The sequence below is a fragment of the Carcharodon carcharias genome, chromosome 2, assembly GCF_017639515.1.
Source record: "Carcharodon carcharias isolate sCarCar2 chromosome 2, sCarCar2.pri, whole genome shotgun sequence".
Taxonomy (NCBI): domain Eukaryota; kingdom Metazoa; phylum Chordata; class Chondrichthyes; order Lamniformes; family Lamnidae; genus Carcharodon; species Carcharodon carcharias.
In genome coordinates this window covers 199,784,479-199,798,750 of record NC_054468.1, presented here as the reverse complement: position 1 = coordinate 199,798,750, position 14,272 = coordinate 199,784,479, and the positions used below count along the sequence as shown (strand labels likewise).

The 14,272-nt window shown below is 43.3% G+C and overlaps 1 protein-coding gene across 3 annotated transcripts in view; it reads left to right on the top strand.

The window, feature by feature from the left end:
• thada (THADA armadillo repeat containing) overlaps window positions 1-14,272 on the top strand; it is a 423,367-nt gene that overhangs the window by 308,586 nt on the left and 100,509 nt on the right. For all 3 annotated transcript variants that reach the window (XM_041182915.1, XM_041182914.1, XM_041182913.1), the window contains 2 exons: window positions 12,045-12,472; window positions 12,806-12,930. In XM_041182915.1, coding sequence (XP_041038849.1) covers window positions 12,045-12,472; window positions 12,806-12,930 — 553 coding nt within the window. The remainder of the gene's footprint in view (window positions 1-12,044; window positions 12,473-12,805; window positions 12,931-14,272) is intronic.

The following is a 14,272-nucleotide window of genomic DNA, read 5'->3' as shown; positions in this document are numbered from 1 at the left end:
AAACATCTTTGTAATAACTATCACAAATGTATTTAGACTTCTATTTTACAATGAAAATAAATTAATCCCCCAGCAGCAACTAAACAATTGTCTGGAAGGGCAGTGACGCGTGGTGTTCCACGGGAATCTGTAGAATGTAATGTAATCTATCTAACATTGGGGAACCAGACACAGAATGGATGATCACTTTGCAGAATTCCTCCATTCAATCCGCAAGCCTAACCCCGAGTTTCTGGTCGCCTGTCATTTTAATTTTCGACCATACTCCCACTCTGATCTTTTTGTCCTGAACTTCCTGTTGTGCTCCAATGAAGCTTAGCCCAAGCTGAAGGAACCGCACCTCAACTTTTGATTAGGCACTTTGCAGGCTTCTGGATTCAACATTGAGCTCAATGATTTCAGGCCATAACCTCTGCCCGCATTTTGTTTCCTTTTTCTTTGCAAGTTTTATTCTTACTTTTCTCTTGTTTTTGCTTTTGGAAGGCAGCTGTTCATCATACTGCCATTCGCACCTCCTCGGGACACATCCTTTGTTTCTTTACTCCCATTACCACTCCCTCTGGCCTTGCACCGCCAACCGTTTTTGGCATTTAATCCCTCCTGTCCTCTAATTTATCACCTTTTCTTTTGTTCTTTTCAACACTCTCCCCATTTTCTGTTGCTTAATATTTCTAACTTTCCCCAATTCCGATGAAAGGTCATTGACCTGGAACATTGGCCAGGATCTTCTGGCTTCGACACCGGCAGGCATCGTTGCGGATGGGACAGGAACATTTGGAGAGACGTTGACTTTTAATGGCTCTCTGGATTTTTCCATCCCACCCGCAATGAAGCCTGCCGGAAGTCCGCCCATTAACTCTGTTTCTCTATCCACAGATGTTAGGTATTCCAACATTTTCTATGTTTATTTCAGATTTCCAAGATCTGCAGTATTTTGCCTACAAATGTACTTTAGCTGTTCAGCTGCAATATACATAATAACAAAGCTCAAATCTGTCATTACTAAACATTTATGTGTGCACTTTTCTAACACAATTCACTACATATATGGCAATGATGCTAACCCTAGGTGATTTCCCCTCCTCCCTGCGAAGCACTTAAGGAAGTCCTGAAGTCATAAAAGTCACTTTATAAATGCAAGTTATTTGTTCTCTCTTTATGTCAACATCCTTGACCACATTCCCTTCCCTGACATCACACATTACTCCCATAGCTCTGCCATTGCTAAAGCTGCCTCCAGAAAGCTCATTTTCTTCTTACATATGAAAAATTGATTACTGGTGCTACATCTTTGAAAAATTCCAGAACACCTCTCTTGTGCTGCTGAATATGGTGCAAGCAAAAGCTTGGTATCAGATAGTTATTCCTTCTTTTACCATTCACTCTATCCCACATGAGCATTGTCTTTCTTACTGTCTGTACTGATCACATATGGTTTGGATTTTGTGGTGAAAATAATGACGAGGCTATCAGCACTCACCATTACGAAAAACTAAATCGTACTACAATGCCCTGCAACTGTACATGTGTTGTCTAAACTGGAAATTTTAAAAATTTATTTACAGGATGTGGGCTTCGCTGGCTAGGCCAGCATTTATTTCCCATCCCTAATTGCCCTTGAGAATATGGTGGTGAGCTGCCTTCTTGAAACACTGAAGTCCATGTGGTGTAGCTATACCCACAGCGCAGTTAGGGAGGGAGTTCCAGGATTTTGACCCAGCGACAGTGAAGGAACAGTGATATATTTCCAAGTCAGTATGGTGAGTGACTTGGAGGGGAACTTCCAGGTGGTGGTGTTTCCATGTGTCTGCTGCCCTTCGCCTTCTGGATGGCAGCGGTCGTGGATTTGAAAGATGCTATCGAAGGAACTTTGGTGAGCTTATGCAGTGCATCTTATTAATGATAAACACTGCTACCACTGTGCATCGGTGGTGGAGGAAATGATGAACTAGAACTGAGATGATTGACCTCCAACAACCAGAACCGTCTTCCTTTGTGCTAGGTGTGACTCCAACTAGCAGAGAGTTTTCCTCCAATACCAATTGTCTCCAGTTTTGCTAGGGCTCTCTGATGCCACACTCAGTCAATTATGACCTTGATGTCAAGGCCAGTCACTCTCACCTCACCTCTGGAGTTTAGCTCGTTTGTCCATGTTTGAACCAAGGCTATAATGAGGTTAGGAGCTGAGTGAGCCTGGCAGAACCCAAATTGAGCATCAGTGAGCAGTTTATTGCTAAGCCAATGACCATAAGACATAGGAGCAGAAATTAGACCATTCGGCCCATCGGGTCTGCTCCGCCATTCAATCATAGCTGATAGGTTTCTCAACCCCATTCTCCCACCTTCTCTCTGTAACCTTTGATCCTCTTACCAGTCAAGAACCTATCTATCTCGGTCTTAAATACAATCAATGATCTGGCCTCCACAGCCTTCTGTGGCAATGAATTCCATAGATTCACCACTCTGGCTAAAGAAGTTTCTCCTCATCTCTGTTCTAAAAGGTCTTCCCTTTACTCTGAGGCTGTACCCTCGGGCCCTAGTCTCTCCTACTAATGGAAACATCTTCCCCACGTCCACTGTATCCAGGCCTTTCAGTATTCTGTAAGTTTCAATCAGAGCCCCCCTCATCCTTCTAAATTCCATCGAGTATAGACCCAGAGTCCTCAAACGTTCTTCATATGTTAAGCCTTTCATTCCTGGCATCGTTCTCGTGAACCTCCTCTGGACCCTCTCCAGGGCCAGAACATCCTTCCTGAGACACGGTGCCCAAAATTGCTCACAATATTCTAAATGTGGTCTGACCAGAGCCTTATAAAGCCTCAGCAACACATCTCTGCTTTTATATTCTAGTCCTCTCGAAATAAATGCCAATATTGCATTTGCCTTCCTAACTACCGACTCAACCTGCAAGTTAACCTTAAGAGAATCCTGGACTAGGACTCCCAAGTCCCTTTGCACTCCAGATTTCTGAATTCTCTCCCCATTTAGAAAATAGTCTATGTCTCTATTCTTCCTACCGAAGTGCATGACGTCACACTTCCCCACATTGTATTCCATCTGCCACTTCTTTGCCCATTCTCCTAACCTGTCCAAATCCTTCTGCAGCCTCCCTGCCTCCTCAATACTACCTGTCCCTCCACCTATCTTTGTATCATCTGCAAACTTAGCCAGGATGCCCTCAGTTCCTTCATCTAGATCATTAATGTATAAAGTGAAAAGTTGTGGTCCCAACACTGACCCCTGCGGAACTCCACTAGTCACCAGCCGCCATCCAGAGAAGGACCTCCTTATCCCCACTCTCTGCCTCCTGCCAGACAGCCAGTCTTCTATCCATGCTAGTACCTTGCCTCTAACACCATGGGCTGTTATCTTACTGAGCAGCCTCCTGTGCGGCACCTTGTCAAAGGCCTTCTGGAAGTCCAAGTAGATAACATCCATTGGCTCTCCTTTGTCTAACCTACTCATTACCTCCTCAAAGAGTTCTAACAGATTTGTCAGACATGAACTCCCCTTGATGAAACCTTTGCCCTATTTTATCATACACTTCCAAGTATTCTGAAATCTCATCCTTAATAATGGACTCTAAAATGTTACCAATGACTGAGGTCAGGCTAATCGGCCTGAAATTTCCCGTCTTTTGCCTCACTCCCTTCTTAAACGGGGGGGTTACACTATTGATTTTCCAGTCCTCTGGGACCCTCCCTGACTCCACTGATTCCTGAAAGGTTACCAATAACACCTCCACTATCTCTTCAGCTATCTCCTTCAAAACTCTGGGGTGTAATCCATCTGGCCCAGGTGATTTATCCACCTTTAGACCTTTCAGTTTTCTTAGCACCTTCTCCTTGGTAATGGCCACCAAACTCACCTCTGCCCTCCCAACTCTCTTGAACTTTGGGGATGTTACTCGTGTCTTCCACTGTGAAGACTGACAGAAAGTACCTATTCAGTTCCTCCACCATTTCTTTGTTCCCCACTAGGACTTCTCCAGCATCATTTTCCAGTGGTCCAATGTCCACTTTTGCCTCTCTCTTACCCTTTATATATCTAAAAAAAACTTTTGCAATCTTCTTTTATATTACTGGCTAGTTTACCCTCATATTTAATCTTCTCCCTCCTTATTTCTTTTTTAGTTGTCCTCTTGGCCTTTGTAGGCTTCCCAATCCCCTGGTTTCCCACTGCTATCAGTGCCACTCGATAGCACTGTTGATGACCCATTCCATCACTTTACTGATGATCAGGAGTAGACTGATGGGGCGGTAGTTGTCCGGTTTGGATTTGTCCTGCTTTTTATGTACAGGACATACCTGGGCAATTCTCCACATTGCTGGGTAGAAAGTCAGAAGGTTGCTGTATGAGCGCTCTGCTCCGTCAGAAGTAACATAATAACTAGCTTGCCAAGAAACTTACATGGGGCAGAATATTACGGTAATTGTGCGGGCGCCGCCTGACCTGATTGGATGTCAAATCGTGTGCTTGCACACGAACAGGGGAGAGACCTCAAAGTGAGTGAGACACAGCCAGAGTGAGTGTGGGTATTGGCAATTTGGTGCACATTGGGAATTCGGTGCATAGGGGAAGAGGTGCTCTGCATTTTTCTTTGCTATCCGACTTCTTAAATCTTCAGAGAGTGTTTGTGCCCTGCTGCAGCAGTAGAGGCTACGAGGAAAAGGAGTGACTGGTACGTAGTGGGTAATGTCGGGTAAGTATTTATTACTTTTATTGCTTATAGTTTAAGGTATACTTTTTGGTTTATAGTTTGTATATTCTGTGGTAACGAGGATCAGGAAAGAAGGGCCCTAGAGTAATTGATTTAAAAGGTTTAATTTAAAGGGATAAGTCTTGGCAGGAGAGCTCAAAGCCATGTGGTGCTCCTCGTGCTCCATGTGGGAAGCCAGGAACATTTCCAGTGCCGGAACTAGCATGTGTGCAGGAAGTGAGTCCAGCTGCAGCTCCTGGAAGCTCGGGTTTCAGAGCTGGAACGGTGGCTGGGGACACTGTGGAGCATCCGCAAGTCTGAGAGCATCGTGATAAGCACGTTTAGAGAGGTGGTCACACCGCAGCTGAAGGGACTTGAAGGAAGGGAATGGGTGACCACCAGGCAGTCCAGGAGGTACAAGCAGGTAGATCAAGAGTCCCCTGGGGTCCTGCTTGCAAATCGGTATTCCATTTTGGAGGCTGATGAAGGCGCTGGTTCCTCCATGGATTGCAGACAGAGCCAAGCTTCTGGAACCACAAGCAGCCTGTCTGTACAGGAGGGGAGGAAGAGCAATAGTAATAGGGGATTCTATTGTCAGGGGAACAGATAGGCGCTACTGTGGCCGTCAGTGTGTGTTGTGTTGCCTCCCTGGTGCCAGGGTCCGGGATGTCACTGAACAGCCGCAGGGTATCCTGAAGGGGGAAGATGATAAGGCAGAAGTCATGGTACGTGTTGGTAACAATGACATAAGTAGAAAAAGGGATGAGGTCTTGCATCAAGAATTCAGGGAGTTAGGTAGTAGACTAAAAAGCAAGACATCTCAGGTTGTAATCTCTGGATTACTCCCAGTGCCATGTGCTAGTGAGCTCAGAAATAGGAGAATAGCGCAGGTGAATACATGGCTTAAGAGTTGGTGCAGGAGGGGAGGGTTTTCGATTCCTGGATCACTGTGACTGTTTCTGGGAAGGTGGGACCTGTACAAGCAGGACAGTCCACATCTGAACCAGAGCGGGACTAACATCCTTGCAGGCGGGTTTGTTAGTGCTGTTGGGAGGATTTTAAACTAATTTGGCAGGGGGAGGAGACACAGAATGTTCGCAGAGTAGGGACACATCATAATACAGTAAAACAATCAAGTCAGAGGGAGTACAGCTGCATTAAGTTTCACGGGAGTAAGGAAAGGCTGGATGGCCTCTACTTTAATGCCAGGAGTATTACAGGTAAAATGGATGAATTAAGGGTGAGGATTGACACATGGAATTGTGATATAGTAGCCATCACTGAGACATGGTTGAGAGAGGGCAGGATTGGCAGCTCAACATTCCGGGATATAGAATCTTCAGGCGAGACATGGGAGAGGGTAAAAGAGGAGGAGGCATTGCATTATCAGTTAAGGAGTCAGTTACTGCAGTAAGGAGAGATGATATCTTGGAGGGTGCATCAAATGAAGCTTTGTGGGTAGAGCTTAAGAATGAAAAAGGGGCAGCCACATTGTTAGGTGTTTATTATAGATCCCCAGATAGTCAGCAGGAAATTAAGGAGCAAATATGTGCACAATTTGCGGAGGTGTGTAAAAACAATAACAATAGGGTAATTATATTAGGGGCTGAATTTTCCTCCTGTTGGGGGGGAAGTTGATGGGCGGGCACATACGGGCGTGGTTCCGATTGGTGCTCCCGATCAGAGGCACAGCGCCATTTTATGTGAGTGGGCCAGTTTCGTGCATGTGCGCTAAATGCAGCCTCAGGGAGATCGTCTGTAAATGTAAAAAGGACAAAAGTAGAAAAATAAATTTCCCTTACATGTCCCTTCATGTGAAAATGTCACATGAGTTGGGACATGTCCATAATTTTTACACAATCTTTATTAAAAATTTTAAAGCCTACATGAAACCTCTTCCCGCCCATGGAAGAGGTTTCATGTTTTTTCCAGTTCCCGCCAAGGCTCCTGGCCTGCCCGCCAACCTTAAGGTTGGATGGGCAGGTCCTTTAATTGCTTAATTGACCCTGTCAATGGCCTCAATTGACCATTAATGGGTTGACAGGCCGGCAGCTAATTTTGTTGCAATCCCGCCTTCCTGAAAATTTAAATCGGGCGCGGTAATGTCGGGAGGTCCCCCCAACGTCACCGTGCATCATTTTATGCGTCAGCAAGCGGGCCCCACCGACGCATAAAATTCTGCCCTAGGTGATTTCAACTTTCCCAACATTAATTGGGATAGACATAGTGTTAAGAGCTTGGATGGAGTGGCTTTCTTGAAATGTGTACAGAACTTCTTAGGTCAGTATGTAGCACTGGACCTCTGGGGAATGAAGCCAGACAGGTGGCTGAGGTGGTGGTGGGGGAGCATTTTAGTGATAGCAACCACAACATGGTACAATTTATGCTTGTTATAGACAAAGAAATAAGCAAGTTGCAAAAAAATGTTTTGGATTGGGAGAGAGCAGATTTTAGTAAAATAAGGCAGGATCTGGCCAAGGTAGACTGGGAACAGCTACTTGTGGGGAAATCTACAGAGGAGCAGTGGGGGGCGTTCAAAAAGGAAATGGGGAGGGTACAGGCTCAACATATTCCCTCTAGGGTGATAGGAAGGAGTAACAAGCCCAGAGAACCATGGATGACCAGAGATATCAGGATTCGATGAGAAGGAAAAGAGAGGCTTTTAGCAGGTACAAGGGAAGCAAATCAGCGGAGGCATTAGTGGAGTATAGAAAGTGCAGGGTGGAGCTTAAGAAAGCAATTAGGAGAGCAAGGAGGGGACATGAGAAAGCTCTGGCTGGTAAAAGTAGAGAAAATCCCAAGATATTCTATAACTATATCAATGGGAAGAGGATAACCAGGGAAAGAGTAAGGCCCATTAGGGACCAAGAGGGCAATCTATGGGTGGAGCCAGAGGACATCAGTAGAGTGCTGAATGAATACTTCACATCCATCTTCACCCAAGAGAATGAGGATGAAGGTATCAAACTCGGGGAGAGAGACTGAGGTTCTTGGGCAAATTGATATCGGGAGAGTGACAAGACATTGGAGATGTTGGCAGGCTTAAAAGTGGACAAATCTCCAGGTCCGGATGATTTGTGTCCCAGACTGCTGAAGGAGGCAAGGGAGGAGATTGCAGGGGCTCTGACCCAAATGTTTAATTCCTCCCTGGTCACGGGGGAGGTGCCAGAGGACTTGGAGAACAGCTAATGTTGTTCCGCTATTTAAGAAGAGTTGTGGCGATAAGCCAGGGAATTACAGGCCAGTGAGTCTCACGTCAGTGATAGAGAAACTATTGGATAAAATTCTGAAGGAGAGAATCTGCCTCCACTTGAAGAGGCCAAGTTTGATCAGGGATAGTCAGCATGGCTTTGTCAGAGAGAGGTCATGTCTAACAAACTTGAATGAATTTTTTAAAGAGGTGACAAGGTGTGTCGATGAGGGTAGTGCAGTTGATGTAGCTTATATGGATTTCAGCAAAGCCTTTGACGAGATCCCACATGGGAGACTTATAAAGAAGGCAAATGCACTTGGGATACAGGATAATTTGATAAGGTGGATTCAAAATTGGCTTAGTTGTAGGAGGCAGAGGGTGATGACTGAAGGCTGCTTTGGTGACTGGAAGCCAGTGCCCAGTGGCACACCACAGGGATCTGTGCTGGGTCGCCTATTATTTGTCATTTATATAAACGACATAGATGACTATATGGGGGATAGGATTAGTAAGTTTGCAGATGACACAAAGATTGGCCAGGTGGTTAACAGTGAGGTTGAGTGTCTTGGCTACAGGAAGATATAGACGGGATGGTCAAATGGGCAGATAAGTGGCACTTGGAATTTAACCCTGAAAAGTATGAGGTGATACACTTTGGAAGGAGTAATTTGACAAGGAAGTATTCAATGAATGGCATGACACTAGGAAGTTCTGAGGAACAAAGGAGCCTTGGTGTCTGTGCCTATAGATCTCTGAAGGCAGAGGGGCATGTTACTGGGGTGGTGAAAAAGTCATATGGGACACTTGCCTTTATCAATCGAGGCATGGATTGCAAAAGTAGGGAGGTCATGTTGGAGTTGCATAGAACCTTGGTGAGGCCACAGCTGGAGTACTGTGTTCAGTTCTGGTTGCCACATTATAGGAAGGATGCGATTGCAATGGAGGAGGTGCAGAGGAGATTCACCAGGATGATGCCTGGGATGAAACATTTAAGTTATGCAGAGAGGTTGGATAGACTTGGGTTGTTTTCATTGGAGCAGAGAAGGCTGAGCGGCAACCTGATCCAGGTGTACAAGATTATGAGGGACATGGACAGGGTATATTGGGAGCAGCTGTTCCCCTTCGTTGAAGAGTCAGTCATGAGGGGATGTAAGTTCAAAGTGAGGGGCTGGAGGTTTAGGGGGGATATGAAGAAAAACATTTTTACCCAGAGGGTGGTGATGGCCTGGAATGCGCTGCCAGGGAGGGTGGTGGAGGCGGGTTGCCTTACATCCTTTAAAAAGTACCTGGATGAGCACTTGGCACATCATAACATTCAAGGCTATGGGCCAAGTGCTGGTAAATGGGATTAGGTAGGTAGGTCAGGTGTTTCTCATGTGTTGGTGCAGACTCGATGGGCCTCTTCTGCACTGTGAGATTCTGTGAGATGACATCGGCCGAGCATCCCAACGTCACCCCGTGCTCGCGCAATATTTTGTTTGTTGGGTGTGCACAAAAGTCGAAAGCACACCTGCCAACCATTAAGAGGCCAATTAAGGTTATTAAAGGTGCAGTTGTCTCCGAATTTTTGTGGTCCATCCGACCTTGCAGTTGGCGGACGGGTGAATTGGCCAGGTGGACTATGCATTTTCATGAAACCTCATCCAAGGGTGGAATGAGGTTTTCATTATTAAATGAAAGAAATGAAAGAAAAGTAAAAATCTATTTTTATCATGAATATGTTCAGGTGACTGACTGTGATGTTTAAACATTTTTTTCCTGATTTTAAAAACATTATTTAATGCTTTTCAGGTTTTCAGCTCCCTGAGGCAGTTCTCTGTTTTCAGGGAGCTTTCTGTTGGCGCTCGCCCGTGGCTGCGCTAACATTAGCATCCGCCCTCGTCCCGCCCCCACCCCAGCAGTGCTGAGCTTCTCATTGCATGCTTCATTCTGGCTCACTATTGGCCAGTCAGTGTGAAATCTTGATTGGGGGCTGATCACAGTTGGCGGTCCGTTCCCCAGCTGATCCCGGACCCACTGATCACGCCTGCCTGCCAACCTAAAAATTTTGCCCATGGAATGATGTAAAGCTACAGCACTTACCCACTAGATACTCACTGAACAGAAAATGTTAGGGCTTGTGTAAATGATTTTTAAATATCTTATTAAGTCACAATTACTGCCAAGTCACCTCTCTGGCACTGAACATTAACTTTTATAAGTGTAGAGCTTCATTCTTTCAGGTTTTAATTATGTTGGACATAATTGGAAGTTATAATTCTTTTTAATTTTTCTTTCTGTTTCTTAGTTCTTTCTCAAATCCCATATTTATTTCCCTCTCATTTCATTTTCTGTCCATGATTTGACATTGAACTAAATATTCTAATTTACACTTCTAGTTTTGCTTCTGCATGCCTCAGTAAGGATTCATTAATCTGATTGGTTAAGGAGACACACAGTTACTTGCCCTGTTCACATAGGTCTCAAATCCCATGTAGAGGGCACAAAGCTGTTTTAGCTCTTGAGTAATTGTGACTTCCTGTGCAATAGGCCATTGAAAATCTTTGTGGCAATGCCTTTCATTTGCTGCTAACTGCAAAATCCAGGCCAGTATCTTTCTTCATACACACTCCCACAACAAATGCACAAAACCTCTTCTTACTGTGTTTCTAAGCTAGCAAACTTTCAACTTTGGTAGGTTTTGCAAAAAGACAAATAAGCTTGTCAACTAATCATGCAGCTTGAATTGAAAAACATTGTATTATGAGATTATGCTAACAAAGCTTTGATTGTCACATCAGTTGTCCTTCCTGGAGACAAATCTATTACTAGATGTAGAAGAACTTGCATGGTGGTCTTGAAGAATATATGGTTCTTCATCACCTATTCCCATCATAGTACTATTGGCCGCTCTGATGAGCTCAAGAAACTGCCTGAAATTCCATGCTATTGAAAAGCGGAATCACGTATGTTGTCATGTGGAAACTCTTAGTATAATTTATTTATGCAAACAAATGGGAGTATTTTGCTCATTTGTATCTGGACTGGGGCAGAAAACTTTCGCAAGAGGATGGGTTACTTGTGCTTCTTGATTATCTAGGAACTCCAGAGTTCAGCATTAGACCTAAGTTTCTCAGGGCTTGATACTTTAGCCCCAATTTTAACTCAGGTAAATGGGGACTGGAGCAGCTAGCAAACTATCCTGACCTCGGCAGTATAATGCTCATGTGGCATTAATCACCTTGCATGTCCCTGGTCAGTTGCCTGCCTGAAACTGATGGAAAACAGCCCCTGGCCTGTAATTGGGAGTGGAATGTCAAGCTGCAGGTTGCTGCTGGAAAGACCCAAAGGAACAGTCCTGATGCTTAGTAAGTCACAGGGAGAGGGTTTTGGCAGAGCCTTGTGATCAGGAAGAGACAGGAGAGACTTAAACTTTCTTTGCATGGTTGATCTCCATTAAGGAAGAAAATCTGCCGTAATTATCCAGCCTGGCTTAAATGTCACCCTAGCCCCACATCAATGTGGTTGACTCTTAACTGCCCTAGCAAGCTACTTAATTATATCAAACCGCTTCACAAGCTAACAAGCAGTTGTTCAAGCCGAAGGGCTATGATCAGCTTGTCAGGGAAACTAAGGATGGGCAATGATTGATGGCCTTGTCAGCAATATTCACATCCCAAGAATGAAATTTTAAAAATGTTTTAAAATTGCCTATTTAGGCCTCTTGTGAACCAAACTCTTCATCCATCAAGCTTCTCCTGACAGGCTGTAGCAGCTTTCCCACTCAGTCTACTGGTTAAAATAGCAGTCAGGCTCCATTAATGCCGTTGGCCCACTACGTGTGATTTTAAGAAAAGGATCCCACTGTTTTCAGGCAAATGTCCTTCTGAAGAACGGGTTAAAATTGAACATAGCTTTTGCCAGGCGGGCAGAGTTCAAAACACTGCTCTTATTTCAATCTTTAGTCTTTAGTGCAAAATGCCTTGATTGAAGTGTCCCACATGATATTAGGAAGTGAACTTGGAAGCACAATCTTTTGACTACAAATATAGTATCTATGAAAGTTTCTTAAAATTGACCTTTCAAAATATTATTGAAAATGTTAAGTTGATAATTCAAAAGCAAATTGCTTTCTAGTGATACAGCCCTAACTTGTAAATGCTTCATTTTCAGACCCAGAGATCCTAAACTTCTGGCAGACCACCCACCACATTATATTGGAGTCAGAACTATTTACAGATGAGCAAAAGTTTTTTCCAGTACCTGGCTTAATTCAGTGGCAAAGAAACATCACCAAACTAACATTGTCAGTGCTGGCAATATCAGTTTCTCTACAGACAGTGTCATTGTCACCGGGTAATATCCATGAGTTGACTTCTAGAACTGAAGTTCAATCCAGCCTGTTCCTTTCTCATCTCCTACATTCAGAATTTCTTGAAGTACGTTTGCTGACCCTGGAGACAGTGTTGTTGTGGCTGGAGGAGATGGATTCCAACCAGGTCAGGGAGACAAATGGGAATGTACTGTTCCTGTTATCACAAGTTGAGGACACTCTGAAAAAGCTAGCTGTGCAAGAAAAACACCCAGAATGTCTTGCCAAGGTGAGGGATTATCTGATATGGTAACGTACAACATCAATGAGAAGTTCATAAGTAATTATATCAAATATGGCTTTTACTTTTGCCTAAAACCTTGCAAATAAAATAAGACAATAGCCAATTATTTTTATATATAAAATAAAAATTATGAAAAAATCTTGGTCTTTCTCAAAGCACTCACAATGACTCTTAAAATAGATCACTTTACTAATCCAATAAAGCTAAGAGCTCGGTCAAAAAACATTAAAGTGACTGACATTGACATTTACCTTGAAACATAAATGCAGTCTGCATGTACAGGTTTATAACTAACTACCAATATGTCAATTATTCTAGGTCCTGAAAATATTGTGCTATCTAAATATAGAGACACTTTTTCCCTGGACAGTGAGTACATCAGTGATGACTGAGGCCAAACTTCTCAAGTGGATCTTGTCAATAGCAGAAACCATAAAAAACAGGTACTCTTCTAATACCTAAATAGAGAGTTTAAATATGAGATTCTGAATGTGTTTAATGTGGTGCATGGTTGTTGAAATTTCAGTTATTTACTTAAAGCCTGAACAGTCTACCTTGGTTTCTGAAATCAGTAGCCCGAATTTTAATTGTCTTTAATTTAAGTGTCTTTAGCATGCCCCTGTAACTGTGGCAATGTATCATCTTGTTTGTTACAGTGTTCAAGGACTAATTCAGAAATGTGAAGCATTTTTGGAAAGTAGGTGTGGCATAAAGCCTAAAAAAAAATGTTATTCTCAATGGTCTTTGTTTTGCACTTGGAGAAACAGATACCATAGTAAATTTCAGACCTTGAGGTTTATCGCAAACATATTTCTGTACTGGAAACCACCTAAGGCCAGAGACAGGACTATCTGCCAATTCTACACAGCTAACACATGGTTGTCACATTACATGTGTGTTGATGTTAACTTTATTAAATTCATTATTTGTCTTTTTTCATTCATCCTATTACTTAAATGAATATAGAGTATTTGTGAAAGATTCAAGTTCCATTTTTGCAAGTCCAGATAAATCCTGGTTGTGTGCGACTATTATATAGACATGCTCATACCAGCAGTGCTATATACGCTCCCTGCACAAGGAAAATATGTCAAGCTTGCAGCTAAAAAAATTGGATGTGCTAGCAGCTGAAGAGTTAAGAGCATAGAACAAGATCATTTAGCCCCTCAAACCCATTTATTCGTTTAATGAGATCCTGGCTGATCTATGACCAAACTTCATGTACTCACCTTTGCCCCATATCCCTTAATACCTTTGGTTAACACCAATCTATCAATCTCAGATTTAAAATAACTATTGACCTAGCATGAACTGCTGTTTGCAGAAGAGAGTTCCAGACCTTTACCACCTTTTGTGTGGAACTGTTTCCTAACTTTGTTGCTGAAAGACCTGATAACTCTTAGGCTATGACCCCTAGCCCTGGATGCTCCAGCCAGCGGAAACACGGTAGATAGAAACTATAAGTTCTCCTTAAGATCTTGAAAACTTTGACTAAATTAGCTGTTAGCCTTCTAAATTCTAGGGAATACACCCTTAATTTGTGTCATCTCTCCTGATAATAATACCTGGATTCCATCAGTTAAATTATGGTAAGTCTACGTGGCACTCTTTCCTAGGTCAATATATATCCTTCCTCAGGTGCGTTGCCCAGAACTGAACACAATCATTCCAGAAATAAAAACAGAACTGAAAGGTCACTGACCTGAAATGTTAACTCTATTTCTCTCTCCACATATGCTGCCAGACCTGCTGAGTATTTCTTACATTTTCTGTTTATTTTTCAGA